The sequence below is a fragment of the Chionomys nivalis genome, chromosome 3, assembly GCF_950005125.1.
Source record: "Chionomys nivalis chromosome 3, mChiNiv1.1, whole genome shotgun sequence".
NCBI lineage: Eukaryota > Metazoa > Chordata > Mammalia > Rodentia > Cricetidae > Chionomys > Chionomys nivalis.
Window position 1 is genome coordinate 5,873,923 of NC_080088.1, and position 22,273 is coordinate 5,896,195.

General features: G+C 47.4%; 1 protein-coding gene across 2 annotated transcripts in view; it reads left to right on the top strand.

The window, feature by feature from the left end:
* The first annotated feature begins 5,947 nt into the window (after nt 1-5,947).
* The window catches only part of Runx1 (RUNX family transcription factor 1), an 89,071-nt gene continuing 72,745 nt past the window's right edge, over nt 5,948-22,273 (top strand). For both annotated transcript variants that reach the window (XM_057765825.1, XM_057765826.1), the window contains exons 1-2: nt 5,948-6,926; nt 13,143-13,299. In XM_057765825.1, coding sequence (XP_057621808.1) covers nt 6,657-6,926; nt 13,143-13,299 — 427 coding nt within the window. In that variant the 5' untranslated portion in view covers nt 5,948-6,656. The remainder of the gene's footprint in view (nt 6,927-13,142; nt 13,300-22,273) is intronic.

Genomic DNA, 22,273 nt, shown 5'->3' on the forward strand with positions numbered 1-22,273 from the left:
TAAGGCTTTGTAACATCTGCCCCTCTTGTCACTTGGTGCTGACCATTGTCGGTATGCAGGGCTGAGAGGTCATTTCCAGCTCACACTAAGTGTGAATAAGCAAGGGAAAGAGAGCAGGTGTGCAGGACTTTCTCAGTGGGCTTCCCTGTCCCTAGATGCAGCAGGATGCAGGAAATGCTTCATCCTGGGAAATTAGCATATGATAATGATTCACAACAATATTTAAGGCTGTGTCATTTCAAGAACAAATGGTTTCAATGTAAACAAACTTCTCTCCTAACAGCAAAGGGCAGGGAAGCCCGAGAGGGGAGAATGTTGCTGAAAGATCCTTTCACTGGAGGGAAGCAGTTGGAACAGGGAAGCACCAGCTTGCTTCTTTTTTTTTTTTTAATGTATTTCAAATTGTTTATTCGGATAAACACTTGCTTTGAAAAAATCAATTACTTTCAATGATTTTTACCGCTTATGCTTAGCCTCCACCGTGTTACTGATTTTAAAACATTTTTGTATTAAGCTGGGATTTGATTTTAATCTCACCTGGAGTTCTGAGTCATCCCCAAAGCTTTAGTAAATAATTCCCATGTGTTCATGCATACAGCTGAAAAAGGGAGGGTCTACAACACAGAGAGTCAGCATTTTTGAATCCAGCACAGGCAGAAAGCACATAAAACCACGTGCTAGACAGATCACAGTTCGCCTATTTGCTGATTTACTGCTATTTTATCTTTGTTCCAAATATGCTGGATTTATTTGGACCATGATATAAAGTCCCCAATGCTAAAAAACATGGTAAGCAATGAAATAGGAAAAACATTTCAGTAGTCATTCTGCTTTCTAAACTTGGCATGTATTGTAATTAGAATAAAAATTCAGTAACTTTCAATTTATTCGTGGGACCAATTTTATTTTCTTAATTTTTATTATTTCAGAGTGCATACATGCAATGATTCCTTCTAGAGAGGCTCATGGTATGTTAGGTTCCAAAATATACTTTTAAACGACATATATATATTCATATATGTATATATATGATTTTCTATTGATGTGTTTCTATATATAATTTATGATATCATTTTGCCAAATAATTAAAGCTTTTTTGCTGATTCAAATATACTTAAAAGGAGCTATCCATATTGTAGCTGTCATACCACATAAAATACCCCAATGAAATCTTAAATGATACCTTCAGCTCTATGGCGTTCACCATTTACACATTCTGCTGTTATTAAATGACTGTATGACTCTCTGAAAGAATATGGCTTGGCTTCTATCAGTTATGACAGAGTTTATTACATTTGCTAGAGCAGTGGTGATGCAAAACTTTTATGAGGGTAAAATGTTTACTAAGCACCCTGAATTTTGTGGGGGGAAAAGAGATTTTTTCAGTTTGCTCTTTGTAAGGTTCACAAAGGGTTTCCCAAGTTAGAGTTAAGGGGTACCACACTCTCCACAGCACCCCACAGAAACATCCTGAGAGTTTGCGGTGCAAGAATTCAAGGGTTTGTTTGGTCCTCTTAGCAAACCGAAGTAAAAAGTGAACCAACCCCACAGGTGCGTCAGGCTGGAGGAGAGGGTGATGAAGTTCCAGAGTGGAAGCCAGACTATGTGGACAACAGGTCGCGGGTTTATATCAATTGCCAGCCTCCAGAATTGCTCCAAGCCTGTGCAAGTATCAGTGCAGCAAGCAAGTCTGCACAGACACGGTGCTCTCTGATTTTAAAACAAACAAACAAACAAACAAACAAAAAACACGAGAAAGAAAGGGAAGGAGGGAGGCAGGGAAGAAAGGAGGGAGGGAAGGAGAAAGATCTGATTTGGACAATAAAGTATTTAAGAAAATTGTTGTTAAGTACATCTTATTTTGAAGATGATTTTTTTAGAACAAACACGCAAAATCTTAGGTTTTCTGCAACCACTTACAGTTAGCAAATCACGTAAAGATACAGAAAAAAAAAGTCAAAGAACCGCTCTGTTCTCCATTGAAATGGTTGCTTCCCACTAAACCAAATATTACTTTTGAGATTCGCTCTAGAACTTTAAATCCTGTTATGGACACCTTTAAAGTCGCCCGTGCAACAAACCTGTTAGACTGTCGCACAGTAGCAATTTAAACAAATCTGTCCCTTGCCTTTTTTTAGCATGTAAATTTTAGTGTCGCTCTAGGGGGAAGCCTGGAAGTGAAAGTTGTAAGCCTGTCCTTTAGCTCTCGGGGAGGCAAGCTGGGGAAGTGCTCATTGTCGCTGAAAAGGGCGCTCTGGGTGGGAAGGAATTCCTCCTTTCCGTCTCCTGCTGCGGGTCTGCAGAACTTCGTCCCAAGTATTCTAGGCGCCCGGGGGTTGCATCCCAGCTGCGCGCTGGCAGATCGCTGTTCCTCAGTAAGGAGAGGGTTCTGGTTTGGTTTGGTTCTGGTTTTCACGTGCGCGCCCAGTGGCGCAGTGACAGCCTGCACAGGTCCAGGGATGCCCGAGGCCGGGTTTGGAAGTTTTCATTGCTGTATCTGGGTCGTCGGGTTCGAACTTAATTAACTCAGCTGTCCTGACCTTGAAACCTAAACTCGGTGCGTGTGTTCTGTGTTACTCTAAATAAGTACGTAGCCTTGGCTTCTGCCAGGGAGACAACCCGAAACCCCAGACAGGGTTTGGGGATTTGAAGCCGGAGGCCTGACTCTGCCGCGTCTTCTTTAACCCTTTCGAAAGGCAGATTACCCAGAGTGAACTCTTTCCCTGGAGTCAAGGTCTTCTGTCGTTCCCGCCACAGCCACAATCCCTGTCTCTGTCTGTCCCTGGAGATGCGCCTGCCTGTGGTCCCAGGAGCACTAGATCTGAAGTAGCTTCTTAGAAAACGTATTTGGGGGGAGTCTAGCTTCCACTGGCCACAAACTCTCTAGTAGAGGCGGCACCTCCGAGTCTGAACCCTAGAAACCCATGGTCCAGGCAGGCAAGCATGGGCTGCTGAGCGGTGAGAGACTGCAACAGCAAGCATCACGCAGGCAAGGTGGGATGTCAGGGAACATTTAGGGAGTCGACTCCTGCAGTGGAACTTCTTTGAGAATAATTTTAAAAGAAAAGCACAGGGAATGTTTGTCTTCCCAAAGTTCGGGACCCCCGGAAAACCCATGGGAAATACTGAGCTTGCCCGTGCCGGCACGATCCTAGTGCTGAAGAGGAGCCACTTGGGGAAGTGTAGAAGGCTAGGGAATGCGATGCCACTTGCGCTTTTGCCGGTGCTCGCTGCACACCTGGAGAACTCACGGTCCTCTACCAGCGTCAGGCAGAACTCAGGCAAAGTTTCAAAGGGAAGAGACCCTGGGGAAGATTCCCACGCAGGCTGACCCGGCTACCACCTCTGAGCAATGGAGGCGCTCTGGTGTGTTCTGCTGGCCACTTGTTAACGTTTGTCCCCCAAAATCACGCCCCCCCCCCACCTCAGGGTCTCTAAGGTGGGACAGATCCTCGCGCCGCCTCCCGCCGGGGCGTGCCGAGTGCCCAGTTCTGCTTCCCAGGCCGCGGAACAAGGGCCGCTGCTGCCCCCTGGCGTCCACTCTGAGCCCCGCCGTGTCCCCGAAAGGCCTGCCCAGTGTTCCACGCCGCCAGCTTCCACCCGCCTGGGGCAAGAGAAGCGGCCCTAAAGCCCAGACTAGGCCTCTGAGCCACGGCCTCTTCCTCCTCCGCTGAGCCCAGGCCGCGTGGATGCGCGAGGAGGGAGAACACACAGGGACCAGCCAGAGACCTGAGCACAGAAAGGAAGTGAAGGGTTCGGTCAGACGTGGAGAGTAACGGGTTCCATGGACAGGGTGGTGAGAAGTCCCGGTGGAAGCCTGGCCCAGGAGAACTAAGGGACCCACGGAAGGCACAGGCCAGCTGCACCGGCTGGGGACAGCAGTGGGCCGCTCGCCCGGCAGGACCAAGACCCTTAAAGCTCCGCGAAAATACCCTCGGCGCCACGGGGACAGACATGGCGCGCGCGGGGGGGGGGGGATGTTCCCCCACAGTGCGCAGGAGCGCAAGAGGAGTGGGCTCAGCGTCTGGAGGAATGCTCCGACTTTCCCCGGGAGATGGAGGGTGGATGAGGGCTCGGGCGATCTAGGTGCCCCCCACACGCCCCGATGCTTTCAACTTTCTTTGCAGTCTAGGGTTCTTTGAGGCCTTGGTTAGAAAACTAACTCCTCTTTAGCCGCTGCGCACACTCAGAACTCGGCGCGCCGCGTAATCAAGCCGCAGCCCAGCCTCAGAGAAAAGACACTAAATAAAGCAACTCTACCGAGGAGAGGAAGCTTAAAACCCAAAACTCTTGCGGCGAAGCAGCGACTGATACTATTTAAATGACTCGGTGCCACTTCGTCTGAGCTGCTGCCAAGCCGGGGAGGCGCTCAGAGCCTCTCCCACCTGGCCACCAACTCTCCGGCCCTCTTGCGGGCGAATCCCACCCTGTCCTCCCGGGACTGGGAGGCTTGGCCCAAGGACTGCAGTGCCGGGCCGGCTGGGGACCGTTTCGGGACGCCCGCCCTGGTCCCCAGAGCCTCGCGATGGCAGCTAGGAGTCCAAGGCTCGCAGGCCATCTCCTTCCCGCTGGCCTCCAGGCCTCGGACTTCTCCGGGCACGGTTTATGGTTCCCAAGTCCGACCGGCCTTTCGATTACTGTTTCAGGTGTCTCCGGGACCTCGGCCGCCGGTTGCGCCACTGCGCCCTGCAAACCCACCCAGAGCGTGGCTGCCCCGTGCGTGGCTGCCGGGAGTGGGTCTGCACCCGGGCCGGGCTTCGGACAAGCGTGGCAGCGTGTGCTTGTGCGTGCGTGGGTCTGCGTGGGTGCTGAAGCAAGGGGCGGTAGGGGCTGCCACCGAGTCCCGGCCAGGGCTGCGTACAGTAGCGCGCGGGGGCGCGCGGGCCAATTCCAGGAGCGCGGCGGCGGGCCGCGCCCAGCCTGATACCGGAAAGGCCTGTGATTGGGCGCCTCTCGCCCCTATGCAAACGAGCTGAGGGAATGGAATTCCTCCGGCCGGCCTTACAGTAAAAGCACGTTCATTTCCAGGCACTCTCATTCATAGAGCCAGCGGGCGCGGGCGGGCAGGACGGGCGCCCCGCGGCCGGACCCAGCCAGGGCACCACGCTGCCCGGCCCTGTGGCTGCCACTTCCATCCTGAGCTCCCGGGGAAGAAAGGAAGTCCCCCTTTGCGGCTCCTCCTCGATCTGCGTTGGACCTCCTTATTTTCCTTTCCTTTTTCTTTTCTCTTTTTTTTTCTTTTAATTTTATTTTTTTCTTTTTCACTTTTGAATGAACTGGCTTCTGGGGTCGGATGTTTCAACTTCTCTCCTGGTTGTGAACTTTTCTCCGATTGTTTCTTTTGACAACCGCGGACGAAAGTGTTCTGGGGTTCCAGGAGAGCCGTGAAGTTGCGTGTGCGTGGCAGGGTGCGTGGGAGTGAGCGCTAGCGCATGTAACTCGAGCCTCCTGGTCTGCGGCGCTTCCTCCCCGGCCCGCTCCACCTGCTGCGGTTACACGGTGCTCGCTCGTTCGTGGGTATTTGCGCGCCCCAGCAGAAAAACCAGCCAGCCAGCGCCGGGCGACGTTGGAGGAAGATCATCTTGCTACTGCCAGAGTCTGAGCTGACTCACTCAACCAATGTAGACAGTGACTGGCTTCCGAAGAGTGCGCGTCTGCCTGTGTGACCCAACCAACTTCGGCTCAACTCCCACCAAACCACAGGATCAGCCACAAACTTAACCAACGTTCCCAAACCCGAGCCCTCAGATGTGGGAAGTTCCAGCTTGAGCGTCATCGAGTTTGTCTTTTTTTTCCCCTCCCGATTAGATAGATTTCTTTGTAAAACTAAATTTTCTGCACTGACCATTTGTCCAGAATTTATTGAGAGAATAACGACAAGTGATTCCACCCCAGCCTATCAACTACTGAAGCTGATTTTCAAGGCTACTTAAAAAAAAAAAAAGACTTCAGCGAACATTAATGGATTTCTGTTGTGTTTAAATTCTCTACAGATTGAATTGTAAATATTTTATGAAGTAGATCATATGTATATATTTATATATACGAGCACATACATTACTAGCACAATCTTTTAATGTTGCAGCTCCTGCTTTTGAGAACCGAAGTGAGTTTTTTACGATAAGAGGGGCTGCCTGTATGGAAGACACTCCTAAGTTTTGTATTTTGTTGGGACTTTAAACAAAACTGACCTGAAAGAAAGAAAAGCAAACTGAGAGGCAATTACCTGCTGGGACTTGCAAATCTAGTTTTTGCTGGTCATTTTGTTGTTATTGTTGTTGTTCTGCGCATAAATATTTTAGGACGTGTTCGGGAATTTTGCCTCTGGGACCGTTTGTAATAGCCAAAGACTGAACTTCAACTCTGAAAGCGAGGCTCTTTTGGGAGCATCCGTCTTTAGATTCTGGTTGCCCACTCTTTAATGCGCTAATCGGCCAGTTGTTAGCCCTGTTTGGGTGAGACCGATCCGACTAACTAGAACTCAGTCCGGGACTGTTGGTAATTTACACTCCCTCCTCCCCCACCACCCTCCGGTAGTAATAAAGGTTCCTGAACTTGTATGTTGATCTCCCGGGAGCTGCTTGAAGAAGATCCGATCCCGTGTTGCCGCCTAGTAGGAGCTGTTTTCAGGGTCCGTACTCAATCGGCTTGTTGTGATGCGTATCCCCGTAGATGCCAGCACGAGCCGCCGCTTCACGCCGCCTTCCACCGCGCTGAGCCCCGGCAAGATGAGCGAGGCGCTGCCGCTGGGCGCCCCGGACGGCGGCGCCGCCCTGGCCAGCAAACTGAGGAGCGGCGACCGCAGCATGGTAGAGGTACTAGCTGACCACCCGGGAGAGCTGGTGCGCACCGACAGCCCCAACTTCCTCTGTTCCGTGCTACCCACTCACTGGCGCTGCAACAAGACCCTGCCCATCGCTTTCAAGGTACTCCGGCCTGGAGAGGGTGGTGGGAAGCTGGGAGAAGGCAGGCCAATGCTCAGAGTGAGCCTAGAGGGCAGAGGCCAAGCAGCATCTACAGACCTGTGCTGCCTGTGGAAGCCTCTGGTCCTTCTCACTCAGTTTGGGATGTGGGGATGCTGCGTTGCCTTGGCGACCCTTGGGAGGGACCCACCTTAGCCAGCCTCAGAGGCATCCAGGAGGGTTTTGTTATTGGTGGTGGTGTTTGTTTTTTAAAGTCAAGATAATCCCAGAACATCTACCATCTACTTTTGCTATAAACTAAGAAAAGTTAAAACCTTGGAGGGGACAAATCCGTCTTCATTCGTAGGCTTCCCGGACCTCCGGGTGAACACTCAGACAGTTTTGTGTCTCTCAAATTCTCAAATGGAGAGAGAGAGAGAGACAGAGACAGAGACAGAGACAGAGAGACTGAGAGACTTTTTTACCTTCCGGTCAGTAAAAATAAAGCAACAAGGGAAAGCGCCAGGGGAACCCCCTCCCCAGCGCGCCTTTTTTTTTTTAACTGCCCTATAGGAATCAGAATGTCCAAAGTCCACTGCAGGTGTAGTTAAGTTTGCCAAAGTTCCAAGGAGTTTTTCGAGCCTGTAGCCTACTCCTGCCAGAAGCCTCAAGTAGCAAATCCTGTTGCTTTCTCTGAAACCCTCCAGAAAATTAAGCCCGGGGCAAGAAAGGTGCTGGGGTGTCTTCCCGACACCTGTAATGGTCCAATTCGGCGGCTTTTCTGTTAGAGGAGGGGGCAGCGTAGACCTGGCACCTTCAGATGGGCAGCTCACTTCGGTTCGGGTCACTTTTCACTCTGATCTTGCCCTAGCTTTGAGTTGCTTCTAAACCTTGGCCTTCAGAAGCGACGTATAAACAACCCCGGGCGTTTTTAAAACAACTACCCTACTACTCTGGCAGGGTGCTTGAGGAATTTAAATTCTCTTCTTTGGTCTTCTTCGGTGGTGGATTTTAAAGGGTAAAGCTGAAAATCACACCTGCTGTGTCAGGCCCTGTTCTTTTAAAAGGCTGATAAAGGAGGAATAGCCAAGCTGTAGAGCAAGCTGCCGGGTTTGGGGGGGGGGGCGGGTAGATGAAGAACTGACCTCTTTAGGAGGGAAATTAGTTTAATCTTTTCGTAGTTCCAGGCCTCAGCCGGACCTTGATTTAATTACAAGGAATAATGCTAACTTTTTTGAAAAATGCCGTCCAAATTCTTTTTTTTATGCTAAAATCACCATCCGTATTTTCAAAATCACAGAAGCAGATTTCGCAGTCTCCTCTGTCTGTAGAATTGCCGCTTTCACCAGATTTTGAAAGCGACTTTTTAAAGGGTGGGGGTAGGACTGAGGGTCAGAGGGCAGACAGGCACTTGGCTTTCCTGCCTTTCAGTTATTTGGAAATGTTTCAGAAAAACGTTGTTAAATGGTGGTGTCTTCTGCTCACCGTGAGAGGGAACCTGAGTGGGCTCAGCCCTGAGGTCACTGTCAGCAGACAGAGATCAAGCTTTTTGTAGTCCACAAAGGGACCATTTAAGGTAGGTTTCCCTGCGGAGCAGAGTTAAAGGGACTTCCTTGGGGGTGGACTCAGAGTTTTTCTCGAGGTGCTCTTTTTTTAATTTTACTATGAGGGACCCCAGTTTATCAAGACACTAAATGATTGATTTTTAAAAAATTGTCTTCAGAGTTGAAGCAATGAAAACTCCTAAGCTTGCTACCACATGGAAGTGTTTATTTTCTTTCAAAAGAATGAAAGACCATGTATACTGCTTTTAGAAACCGCGGAAAATTCCTTTTAGCAAAAATAATCACAGCCATAGAGGCTCCGTTTTATAAATGATTTTGGAAAACCCACTTCTAAAAGAATCTCGGTGTTTGTTCCTGAGTGACAGCCGGTAGCCATGACAAAGGTCAAGGTGGATACAGCACAGCTCGTGTGGAAGTCAAGTGGGTCTCTTGAGAGAGCATGGGGGGAAGGACAGGGCAGCAGAAAAATCAAACCACTCGGTTAATATCTGTCAGCCCTGGTCCCACAAAGAAGGCCCCTCTCCAGCTCAGCGCCTGCTGGACTGAGCCGGTACATAGGGGTTTCAGAGGCAGAGGAGATGTACAGGTTGGATTTAAGAGGAAGCTGGACTTCAAAACAGAGCAGCATCCTAGCTTCATTTTCTTGGCTTCCCTGGCCCCTGTCTGTACCAGCCCCTACCAAAAGCTCTGAAACAGTTCTCACCCAAAATATTTCTCTACGTTTGGGATTTCAATTACATTTCAGGAGTCTCTTTAGTGGTTAATCCTGTAGGAATTTTCTGATTCCCCATGATAAAACCAGATTATGTGAAGCTGTGATGGAGGCCATCCCCAGAGAATAACAACTTCGGGAAGCTTCTGGAATTTTGTTAAGCCCTCCGCTTTAATCTTCAAGAATTATCAAGAGATTTAAATTCATGAATTCTCTTGAAAATAGATTTAAATTGTCCTAACTGGTTTTCCCACCTATCCTCCGCCCCTCTTTGCTCCTACAGGAGAAACCCTTCACAGATGAGAAATTGTGAAGTCTGCCACATGCTATCCTGTATTGGCAGGAGCAGGAGCAACAAAGTTGTTTAGGTGACTTGCAGCCGCTTTTGCAATACTGTAGCAGAGAGGTGTGTTTAGACTCTGGTAAACAGGGGATAAGCATGCCTTCAACAGGGAGTTCCAAGACCCTGCCTGCCGCAGGATGAAATATGTTTTTTTTTTCTAATTTTTGAGAAAAAAAGGAACAAATAATTTTCTGGCAGGAAGATCATGGTCTCTAGCTACGCATTAAATGCCGTCTCAGGTGAGAATGTTCTACTCGGCAGCCCACTCTGAAACTCTGGAAGATTAGGGAATTTGCACTAAATGAATTGTAGCTGTAATTTCAACCTATGAAGTTGTTGGAAAATGCCATTTCTGATTATGAACAGACTAGCCAAGAACAGGGCTGGGAGGTCCTTAGAGCATAGAGGAGAGCTGATATTTTGCCCAACTTCCTGATACTTGGAGAACAGAGAAGTTCAACAAAGTATGAGCTGTCTTTGGCCAGCCAGTCCCTTCTTGTCTGTTTGGGCTGTGCTAAATGTAAATGTTTGTCTTCCCTTACCTATTGTCTATAACTTTTTATTGCAGACGCTGCTTTTTATTTCTGTTTGGAGTTAGATTTTTTTTTTCTCATTCTTTTTATATCACCTCTCATGGACAAAATCTGTATCAAATTGGAAGACATCTTAGTTTTAAATCTAAAAAGAAAAAAAAGTTAGCTAGTCTAAATCTGCTTGTCATTGGATGAAATAGAATGTTAAATGTTCCTGGATTTAATTTATCTCCTTCCCTTCCCCACCAAAACTCTTGGGAGATAAATCAAAAAGACAAAGTAGTAATAACTGAGTTCCCGGATGCCCCCTTCCCACTTCCTTTAAAAATGGGAGTGATGAAATTTAAACTCCTGATTTTTAGACTTTTGAATTCCAACATCAGCAGCCTTTTCTTAGCCAGGCACCATGGCCCTTTCGTGCCGTCTGCATCTCTCCGTGAGGGCCTCCTGGGTTGACCCACACACACACACTAATGTGGTAGCACTGGAGCAATGATGGTAAACTGAGGCACGCTGAGACACAGCAGGAGGAGGGCCATGACTCAGCATGCCTTTGGGCACTTATGGAACAGGATTATTTATTTTAATTTCTTAAGAGATATGGGCCCCAACAGTAAGGCATTCCGTTTTGAAGCCCAATTGTCTACCCAGTACCCTGATGCCCAGCGGGTGTAGAATTGAACTAAAAAAGCCTACATCTGCACAGTCAGATGAGGCCGAGGAAGTGAAGTGTCTTCATGGAGGACATTTCAACACTGTGAGCTAATTGTGCAGGGAGAAGTGAAAATAGAAAAAAAAAAATAAAGAGAATCAAAACAGCAGACTTGAAAGGAGTAGACTTTTGTAGGAGCAGAAAGGAAGGCTAATAACAATCAAGTAACTGATCAGGGAGATTTATTGCAATAATGTCCTGTGAAACAAAAGAGTTGTCATATTACCAATCTTAATTAAAGGTCATCAAACACTTGCGGTGGGCTATAAACATCTAATTACAGACGGCTTAGAGGATAGGTGTTGTAAAGTCTGCTTGGAGAAAGCATACCCAACAATTGGAATGTAAGGGTTAAAAACAGAGGCAAGCGGTTCCCTCCTGGTCTCACAAAGCAAGCTGGTTAAGACAGATAAAAGTAAAGAGCTAACAAGATACTTACCCAATACCCAGAGCAGAGTGTCTGGTGATGTCCTAGGTTCTGTCCGTCCAGTTCTCCAGCTTGGGTCATTTCCTGGCATGTTCTTTAGAGCCCAGGAGATAGGAGCAGCCATAATGAGTAAAAATCACCCGGATAGTCATCCGCAGGACCGCGGACAGCTAAGGGGGCATGACTAAGCACACAGTGAGGATAGCCAGCAAAGGGACTGGACATTGATCCCAGATTAGCGAATCTGTGGCATCCTTATTTACGTACAGACAGAAATATTCCTCTAATAAATTATGCAGCAACTAGTATGCAGAAAATAACTGGAAAAAAAAGTAACAGCATATTGAGAAATGCTCGCTGTTGCCAGCTTGAGGACCCCTACCTAAGGATGACCGTGTAACCAGGATAAATAACAACACTTTCAGGATGACCATGTAACCAGGATAAATAACGGTTCTACAGACTGACAGCACAGATCAGAAATGATTGGGGGGGAACTGAACTTGAGGTATTTTGATTTGAATTCCATGGACCACTTTGAAATTGGACCACACAAATATGAGCTGTAATCAAGTCAAAACTCAAAGTCACCGCTGAAGCCAAAGGAGGCCAGGCTTGGTGGTATACACCTGTAAGCCCTGGCCTCACAGGTGAAGACAAGAGGATTGTGAGTTCAAGGCCATTCTAGGCCTTCTAGTTGGACCCTCGCTCAAAACAAAATAAAAAGAATCAAATAACAGCCACATGATGGATGATATTTCGTGAAGTATTTTTAAGACAAATACTTCAGAATATTTTTATTTTTATTTAAAATTGGTGCCTTTTTTGGTTTTATGGATATGAAATGTGTTTAACTACCAGTTGTCTTCAAAATATGATAAACCCTTCCCTACTCGGCGACAGTAATGGGATCCCTCGGAATACAGATAGTACGTGTTTGAGGCTCACAGGTGTGAGACGCAGCCTGGTCTCACATTTGGTTCAGGAGGCTGATTAAATTGGGACCCGCTTTGTTCCGAAGTCGTCCCCTTTGTGATCAATAATAAATAAATGGCACATTCTGGATCGTCTCCTAGTCCATGGCTAGTGAGAATCCATTAGAAGCAGGAAGAGATGCCAGACATCAGCCACAAGCTGGCAGGTTAAATCCTTCTGGAGTCCCTGGAAGCTGCCCGTGTGGGGGGCACATCCTGTAACCCAGGCACTCGCAGGGCAGAGACAGGAAGATCAGGGTTCCTGGGCCATCCCTTAGACAAAGAGCTTGAGGTCACTCTGGGAAAAATAGAATAAAATCAGTAGCAAAAGTCAACTTTAAGTTTAACAGAACTAAGTGTGAATTGCTAAGTTCAGATCCTGTTAACACACCAGTGAAGGTCCAAGCAAGTAAATGATGGGGTTGGAGAGACGGCTCAGTAGGTAAGAAGACAGGAAACTGTTGCAGGGGATCGGCTCACCCAGCATCTCTGTCAGGTGACTCACGTCTGCCTACAGTTCCACTCCAGGGTGTGCTGACGCCTCTGCCCTCCAGTGGCACTACATGTATACACACACACAGACATACAATTAATTCAAAATAATAAAATTAATCTTTTTTAAATGAGGATTAGATTATAAACTACAAACATACAAACATGAGGTCTTAAGAGATGACTACATTGACAAGAAGCAGCATCTTCCCAGAGTCCCTGTCCCCTTTTGTCTTGTCCCCGCTATTTTGTGTCCCCTCGATGGCTTTACTCGTTTCAATTCATCGCTGTCTTCCTCATCTCCATCTACGCGTTGTGGAATTAACAGACAGCCTCTGTTATCGCGCAAGTTACAACTTTTCTGGAAACCAGAAAGTGTCATGAAGCATAGGTTTAATTTTCGACCAATTGTCACGCCAATGGCATGGACGTGTGCCTGCGGCAGCTCTGATGTCTGCATTTGTCCCTTGACTGATGTCTAGGTGGTAGCCCTGGGGGACGTTCCGGATGGCACTCTGGTCACCGTCATGGCAGGCAACGATGAAAACTACTCGGCGGAGCTGAGAAATGCTACAGCAGCCATGAAGAACCAAGTGGCGAGATTCAACGACCTCCGGTTTGTCGGTCGGAGTGGCAGAGGTACGTGTCACGAATGAACTGGAAACATATTTACCTGGGAGCGAACCCAGGCTTAACTGGTAGCAGTTTCTTGGTATTGATGCCGCCTCAAACTTTAATATATTTATTTGAAATTTAATACTTCTGCAAGTATCTAATTTTATATTATCATGTTTGATAACTAAATTGCCTTAAGACTGACTTGGAATACACAACACATGAATGAATTACTTTTTTGTTTTGTTTTGCTGGTATTTCAAGACAGCCTTTTTCTATGCAGCCTTGGCTCTCTTGAAACTAGCTCTATAGACCAGGCTGGCCTTGAACTCACAGAGATCCGCCTGCCCCTGCCTCCTGAGTGCTGGGATTAAAGGCGTGCGCCACCAGTCCCGGCATGAATTAGGAAAACACTTCAATTTTTCTAAAACGAGAAAAGTGAACCTCGCCGTAATGAAAACTAAGCCTGTGTGATGAGAGTTCACTGCCGGGCAATGTGAGCATCGTGAGCCTTCAGCATATGGTGCTTGTGGCTTCTACCACAAGCGACAGGGTTTCAACTGGTCACATCGGTGGTTTGGGGACTCCTTACACTAGATGATATGGTTTTAAGCAAGCTTACATTTCTAGGACAAACACGGAATCATATTAATACAACCGAGAACAACATGGCCTTCGTGATGTGTTTATTCCTTTTGTAGCCTATTACAGCTTGGTGGGAGAAAAGGGGCTCACTTAACTTTCAGATGTTAATTTTGTTAGAGACCTGATTATTCAAAGGAGCCTTTACCTTGGCTCAGGTGGACAGGCAGTTTTATTGGCCTTCACCCTTAACCATCTATCAAGCACTGGAGCGGAAAGAGGGAACTTGTTTCACTGTAGATGTCTCTACTTTCCAGTTACCTCTCAAGTATTACATTTTCTCGTTGTTTCTAAGACCTAAATCATATTTTACAAACATCAACAAGTAGTCACAATCTAAGAGCAATGGGACTTGGTTTAAAGTTTCACCTTTGTAATGTAGCGCTCAATAAGCCTGGCCATCAGAGGTATTTCGAGCTTAAAGGACAGGATACATGTCTCAGTAGCTGTAACAGTTCCTGCATTGGAAAGGAAGTAGGAAGGGGTTAGTGATGTCTGCAGGTCAGTGGAGAGCCCTTGCCCACATACACAAGGCCCTCTGTCCAGTCTCCAGTACCAAGCAAACAAAACAAAACAACCAGACTGGCGAATGTAGAGAAGCACAGGCAAAGGAGTCATCATCACTCCTGTCTACAAAGGCGTTCAGAAAACCTAGAAAATCTGTTCTTAGTGGAAGACGGGAGAGTAAGTGTATGCACATCTGGGCTGTTGTGCTGCTAGTCTAGATGTCCGGGCCATTTTCATAATGAAATCACAGCTGGGGAAAAAAACTATAATGTAATTGAAAATTAATGTTCACACTACTATGCTAATAATAGGGTGATTCGGAGAGACGTCTGTCCTCTTACTGAAAGCCGGAGATGCTATGTGCGTGTGTTGTTAAGTGGGTTCACTTGTTATAGCAAAAGTTTGTCTTTGAGCAAATGAAACTCACATTATGGTTCAGGGGCCCGTGCTTAGCAAACATCACAGAGAGGGTGGGAAGCCAAAAAGAAGCAATGACCCCAAAGCCAGGCCCCCACCTGCCTAGCAGTGATCTTCACCTGGCTTAGGAGGTGCCCCTTTTAGAAATGGCTAGCTGGGTATTGTTTGGTTGCCAGAGAAAGTGTGGTTCTACCCATAGGCGCCTAGGTGGGTCTTTGTCCTGCTTGGCTATGGGGGTTTTGAAGACTGTTTCCTGACCCGTCCCAGTGATGTTTCCATAGGGAGCTGCGCGGCGACTCTCCAACACCCATCAGAATAGGTTGATGATGGCGAAGAGTGGGTTTTGAAAGCAGCATGCTTCCTTTTGTGGTGCCGAGGGCTGGCCCCCATCTCTCTTTGGTCATTTCTGTTTTGAGTGGGTGACTAATAGGCGCTGGTGTTTACCTGAGGAACGGTGGACTGTTTCCCCAAGGTGTGGGCTGTTTACATTCTGCTACCTGATTCGTGCCAGTGTGCACTCGAGTTTGCATAACCCCCCAAAAGAAAGCAGCAGCACCTGAGGCCAGGCTGTCTTCTCATACCCTGGAATGAAAAAAAAATAATCAGATGCAAAATTTAAAAAAAAAAAAGAGAGAATTGTAATTGATTTGAACAGGCTCTCCTCGCCATGCCTGATAGTAAATCACTAAAACTCAGGAACACTAATTGACCACTTGACCCAGTTACCGTTACTGTATATAACACTGGTCTTGAGTTTTATGGTTTACATTTTTTTTTATGTCAATAATGTAAGACAAGTGAGCTCTTGGGAGGCTGAACATGGTGTTGCCTTGTAATTTCACTTTGTAGTCACAAAACTTAATTTATTTTCTTTTTTTGTGTCATCATCAAAGCCTGGTAGACAACCCCTGCCTCTTCTCTCTCTCTCTCTCTCTCTCTCTCTCTCTCTCTCTCTCTCTCTCTCCTTTCCAAGCTCTCTCTAATTCTAACATAGTCCTAATCCCCCTGGCTGAGCCTTGCCATAAAAGTTTCATTATGTTTTATTAAGGGATATTAAGACTCGTCTATTTCGTTTTCTGTTTTCTAAAATGTGTCTAAAAATATGCCTTGGCATTCACAGACTGACCCAGAGGTCTGGTTTTCCATCCGTGCACACATCTTAAGGGCAGTTTTGAGTTGTCAATGACGGGTTCTCCAAGGAGCCTGGATGCTCGGTGTGGAATGAAAGGTAGAGAATCTATGTAAGGGTGCTCCCTTTATTTCGCCAGATGCCAGATGTTGGGGGTTGGTGACCCTCACCAAGACTGGCAGAGCTACCCAAGGAAGGGTTTTCCTCTGTTCCAAGAAATGGATCTGTCTGGTGCTGGCTGGTGGCCAGCGCCACAACTCCTAACCTCAGGTTCAGCCGGTGACTGGGAGAACCTGCCTGGCTGGCTCCTAAGGCAAGGCTGATCACAGGCCCCTGTAAGCACTGTTGAAGGCCAAGGCAGCTCCAGATTCTTCCCTGGCCCCTGACTTCCCCCTGCTTCCCCTTGCTGTCCAGGTAGCTGAGATCTAGTATCTCACCCTAAGAATATTTCTCTCTTTGGTTTCCGATCTGCCTGTTGACTTGCAATGACTTTCACAAAGAGAGAGTTGCTCTCAGTCGGGGGTGGGCGTGAGAAAGGGGAGTCCTGGGAGACCCACTGAAGTCCAGAGATTAGGAAGGAACACAAGTGGTTGTCAGAATTATTGTTTTATTCACAGGGCCTGAGACTATCCGTCACCTCCAAGTTCAGGGTCAACAAGAACTCTCCTCCGTGAGGTTGAATACCTGAGCGCTTGTCCCTGTCGAGAACGCTCCCCACAGTGTGAGGTGGAAGACCTTTAAGGAACTTTAGCAGTAATGTCTGCAAATGTGTCTTCCCTCCTAGAGTATTCTATTAGCTGCCAATGAATTGATCCATCGGGGAATATAGCTTCAATGATTTCACTGGGAACCAAAGCACACAACTACCAAATGTATCAACGACTGTGTTGTGAGAAGGGAAACCATGGTCACTTAACATTTGTTCTAGGAATGTGATTTTTAATCTATGAGAGATGTCAGAAATAATTTTGAAAATCCTCCGAAAGACTTTTCCCAAGAGTGAAAGAAGTCCCTGCGTGCATAGATTTTTGTGTGTGGCGCTGAAATTTCCGGAGTTTGTTTGTAGATCTTCTGGGATGTGGAGATGCCGAAATATGCACATCGGGAATGTGGGACACCAGATTAGCACCAAGCTTTATGCTCAACAGATACCCAGAAAATAAATAGACAAGGCAGCCACAAGGTTGACACTTTCCTGTGCCCTTCTGTTATGTTGGTGACAGTGGTAGACCCAGGACCTGGTTGGTAGGGGTTAGGAACGTACAGAATTTAAAAGGCTAATCCAGGCCTTCGGTGAAGCCCTAGGCGTGTGGGTGAAAGTAATCACTTACGCAGGATTTCAGGCCCTCTGTCCTTGACAGTAAGGTCTCTTCCCCAGTGACCATCTGTAGTGGCACTCACCGTGAAACCGAGTGTTCTGTGCTCTGTCGGGAAAGGGTTTCACTTCTCGGTGGGATCTGCTGTTTACCTTGACCTCCCGGCAGCTCGGAACTTGCTCCGTTTTGAAAATAGTCCTTTGCTGAAGTGAAATTCCTTCCTCGACTCTTGCTGTGGACGTCTTCCCAGACATAATATTTATCCTGTCACAACCTAGGCTCTGTCGTATTTGTGTACTGTTGGTTTCTTAAGGCAGTCTCGTTCCCCTTCTGCAGGATTCTGGGTACGCTATGGGGATGTTGTCTCTCAGCTCAGTGGAAGGCTGTGGCGGGGACGCATTTGGGGAAGGATAAATCGTACTTATCCTCCAAACAGGGAGGGGCGTCTATGTGGTGGCTTTTACCGGAGAGCGGGTCTGAGTGACTCACAATGTTATCATAGATCCACATCGTTCTTTATTTGATCACCAATTCATTTACTAGAAGAAGGAAAAAACCAACTGCCAGCCCCAGAGACGTTTCGTGGAGAACATTCTAGGTAAGCAATAGAAACTGGCAGTTAGGTCTCCTAGAGAAAGTAAGTAAAAGGGAATATATGAGCTGCATTCAAATCAAATGTCCATTTTCTCCCTTTTTCTTCCTGGCTTTCCATTTAGAATTTGTAATAGCGCGTGTATTAAGGTCCGTTTCCCTCAGATTTTGCTGTGAACAAATGGGATAAAACAGACCAAAATAAAAATAAAAACAGACAAAACTAAACAAACCCAGGGCCTCTCAGAGAACAAGCCCCAGCTGGCCCCATCAAATACTTCCTTTCCACGGCAAGTCACAAGTTCCACCCGGAACTGAGGCAGACTCTGCCTGTCTGACCAGAATTTTATATTTGACGGTAAAAGAGTTAGCAACACTTTCCTCAAGCGAGCTTGAAAGCCCGGGTTGGTCAGAGCCTTAGCAAGAAGAAGGAGCAGCTCACCATGCGCGCTATCCCTGTGGGAACACAGTAGCGACCTGCTCTACTTCGTCAGACTTTCCTTGCTGGTTTTTAACGAAGTGCCAGGCATCCAGGATGGTGTGTCACGCAGCTTTTCATGGTTGAGGTCATTTGCATGAATAGAATTTTTCAGTTGTGGGGCAGATACTGCCCTTCTATGGAGCCGTCCTCCACCCTTCCTGGGCAGCAGGGCTTCTTAGTGAGCCAGGACTGAAGACTGCCCATCAGAAAGTGCCTCATAGAGAAATAATGGCACAGTGACTTTAGAGCTTCCTGTTATGACAGTGTCATAGACGTAAACAGGGATCCAGCTAGCTACCCAGCGTGGCTCGTTCTAATAAATCAGCTTTCTTCCGTGTGTGTGTGTGTGTGTGTGTGCGCATGTGGGGTGCGTGGGGGGTGTATGGGATGTGTGTGGTATGTGTGTGGGATGTGTGTGCAGTATGTGTGAGTGTATGTGGTGTGTGTGTGTGAGTGTGTGTTGGTGTATGTGTGTGCGTGTGCTAGTTGATGAGGTACAGGGAGGGTGGAGGAGGCTGGTTATGGAAGAATATATTCTGTCTTTCAGGATTTTTTTTTTTTTAAGAAAAATTGCTTTTTGAAGCAGAGATGGTGTAATGTCTGCCGAACCGTCCCTCCCTCCTGGTGACTATACAAACAAGTTGAGGACAGTAAGGGGTGTTTAAGAATGACTGTGTGCAGTCACCCCTGATGTCTATGGCAGGTTGGTCCAGAACCCCTCCCTTAAGTCCAGACATCTGCAGTTGCTCAAGCCATTCATAAGACTGGTGCAGCCTTTGGAAATGACCCTGCACCCTCTCTAATATAATTTACAGCATGCCTAGATTACTTATGGTAGCTAACAGAGTATCACTTACACATAAGTAGTTGCTGTGGCATTGTTTGGGGAATAATAACAAAAAAATAAAGCCCACACGTTTAGTACAAATGGGTTTCCCCCCAAGTGTTTGTCATCTGTGATTGGGGGGATCCACAGCCGTGGGACCTACTCTACTGTAAACTGTGCAGTGGTGTGCACTTTGCAGGTTCGGTTGTTGGCCCTTACCCAGGGGTCTGTATTCGTGTGTTTATACTTTCTTTGGGAGACTTCTTGGATCAGAATGTTCTGGAAGATTGCTTGAGTCTATGCTGATAGTATCTTCTCATATGAAGCCCCAACCAAGCAAATTAGCAAGAATGGATGAGCATGCTGTCTGTGAAAATGTCCCAGTATACAGCTGCCTGGCAGGGAGTGGGGGCCCATAGGCTGCTCACATTTATAAACATGCTGCCTGTGTTTATAAACATGCCTCAGTGAGTTTCAGGCAATGCCTGTCCTCCCCATGACTGGTTCTGCCGTGTATCTCCCAGTCAGGGCCTGTGGAGAATGGAGTTAACGGTTAGTTTCGCATTGAACCGACTCTTTGGGATCCCAGCTCACTGCCCAGACTTTATTAGCCTACTGGGCAGCCCGTCCCATTTAGGAACTCCATTTGCTGTGACATGAGCCTGCATGGGTGCATGGAGCGTAAAGAAATCCCAGCAGCCTCCTATGAGAGGTTCACAGTGTAATTCCGGACTCCCAGTGGGTTTCCTCTGACCTCCTAACAAGGGAGGAAGTAGTCTCTCAGAAGCCACTTAAACTCTGCTTTTCTCATAGACGTTGTGAGCAAATTTGAGCTTATTTTTCTGATGTGAAGTGCTCCCTGCTTTTAGAGTCGTAAGACCTTCCTCGGGAGCACCATGGCCCAGCAGTCCTGCCTCCCCAACACCTGATCCAGGAGGCCCAGGTCCAGTGTCCCCTAGGGAAGTGTGTGTCTCTAATCAAGTCACCTCATGCAAAGGAAGGAGCCATACAGTATTCTGCATCCTCATCGGATCTTCATGGACAAGGCGAGCAGGGAGGGGCCGTTTGGAGGGAGAAAGGCTCCCCTCATGGTAGACCTCATAGTCGTGAGCCCTTAGTATTCGCTCAGAGTTCTGGTCACAGATCTTCACAGACATCTTTCTTTCTATTTGGAATCTTTGTATGGAGTGTGTTCAGCACTGTATGGCGTGTGTTTGGCATTGTGTGGAGTGTGTTTGGCATTTATACAATGCCAGTTCATACGACTGTGTTTGGCATTGTGTGGACTATGCTCAACAATGTATGGGGCGTGTTTGGCGTTGTATGGTGTGTGTTCAGCGTTGTATGGCATGTGTTAGGCATTGCGTGGACTGTGTTTGGCATTGTATGGAATGTGTTTGGCATTTATACAATGCCAGTCCATATGACTGTGTTTGGCATTGTATGGTGTGTGTTCGGCATTGTGTGGAGCATGTTCGGCATTGTGTGGTGTGTGCTCAGCATTGTATGGTGTGTGTTTGGTATTGTATGGAGTGTGTTTGACACTTATACAATGCCAGTCCATATAACTGTGTTCAGCATTGTGTGGATTGTGCTAAGCATTGTATGGTGCGTGTTTGGCATTGTATGGTGTGTGCTCGGCATTGTATGGAGTGTGCTTGGCATTGTATGGACTCTGCTCTACAGTGTATGGACCGTATTCAACTCTCACTTTTCTGTCCACTTGCCTCTTATTAATGAGGAGTTATCTGAACCAGGATCGTTCCTAAGGCTGTTTGTCTTCTTAAATGGCACCTCTAAAACCTATGGTAAAGGCCTTTTGAATGCTGCCCCAGGGGCAGGTCCCTTCACCCTTTTTCCTAGTAGGTGATCAATGCTGATGAGTCTGTTAGTGCTTCACAGCTGGGATGAGCTGCCACCCCTTGGGGCATTTGATGAGGTCAGCGATATGATTGACTGTCACAGACTGAACTAGGGCTCATAGCACCCAAGGGTTGAGGCCAGAGATCTGCTAAACACCCTCCTTTGTGCAGAATCCCCTCCCCAACAGAAACCAACTCTAAAACTTAAGTCATGGCAGTACTGGTGCCACCCCAACCTGGCCCGCCACTCTCCACAGTTGTCAAGGGTCTCTCTTCCTCTCTTCCCTCACACTCTTTACCTTCCTTGAAAATCTATGAAACGTTAAATCTGTGATATCCACATTGAATAAAAAAGTGGAAGCAGGAGGACCAGAAGTTCAAGATCATCCTTGGTTATATATTGAGTTCCAGACCAGCCTGGTCTTGGGGTGGGGTTGGGGAGATAAATCAATCAATCAATCGATCAATCAATCAGTCAATAAGAATGTATTCAGAAGCCCTGAGTGAGCTTCAGTGACTTTCCCCCAAACCAAACATCCAGCTTTGCCCAGTGGTATCTTCAGTGGGCCAATTGCTGGCTGACCAGTAGCCACCCACTCCCTAGATCTCTGCCAGTGAGTCCCTCTTCCAGGGCTGTCTTCCCTCCAGGCAGTGGATTCCACCAACTTCTCACTGAGAGCAGATCATCTGTCCCCCACTGACACTTAGAGCCACCCTAGAGTGGCTGTGCTATGCATTGTTGGATGTTTGACAGCATACCAGTGACCATCCCCCTCACCCCCACCTTCTCAGTAGTGACAGTCAAACCTCCCCTGAGGGCAGGAAAGTTGCAAACAACTTACTTAGAGGTGCATGTCTGTCGGGCTCTATTCCCCTTTTGTCCCTGGAGAGGAGGAGGCACAGAGAGGGTTGATTACTTGAGATAAAATGCAGGTTAAAAACCTTGGTAAAGTTTCACACCTGGGTCAGTCTCTCCAGAGACAGGACCCCTGGGAGAGAGAGTAGTGACCACAGGCAGAGTGCTCAGAGGCTGGCATCAGGAAGGATTCCTGCATAGAGAGCTTCCAGATCCACCCATTCTCCTCAGCCTCCTGGAGCTCCGAGGGCCCTAAAGGGTTATGCCCAGCAGGCACTGAGATTTCAGATTAGCAATGGAAGAGCTGAAATTAAATCTGGACTGTAATTCGAAGCACCACTTTTCATGGGAAAAGACGTTCTTCCAACTTA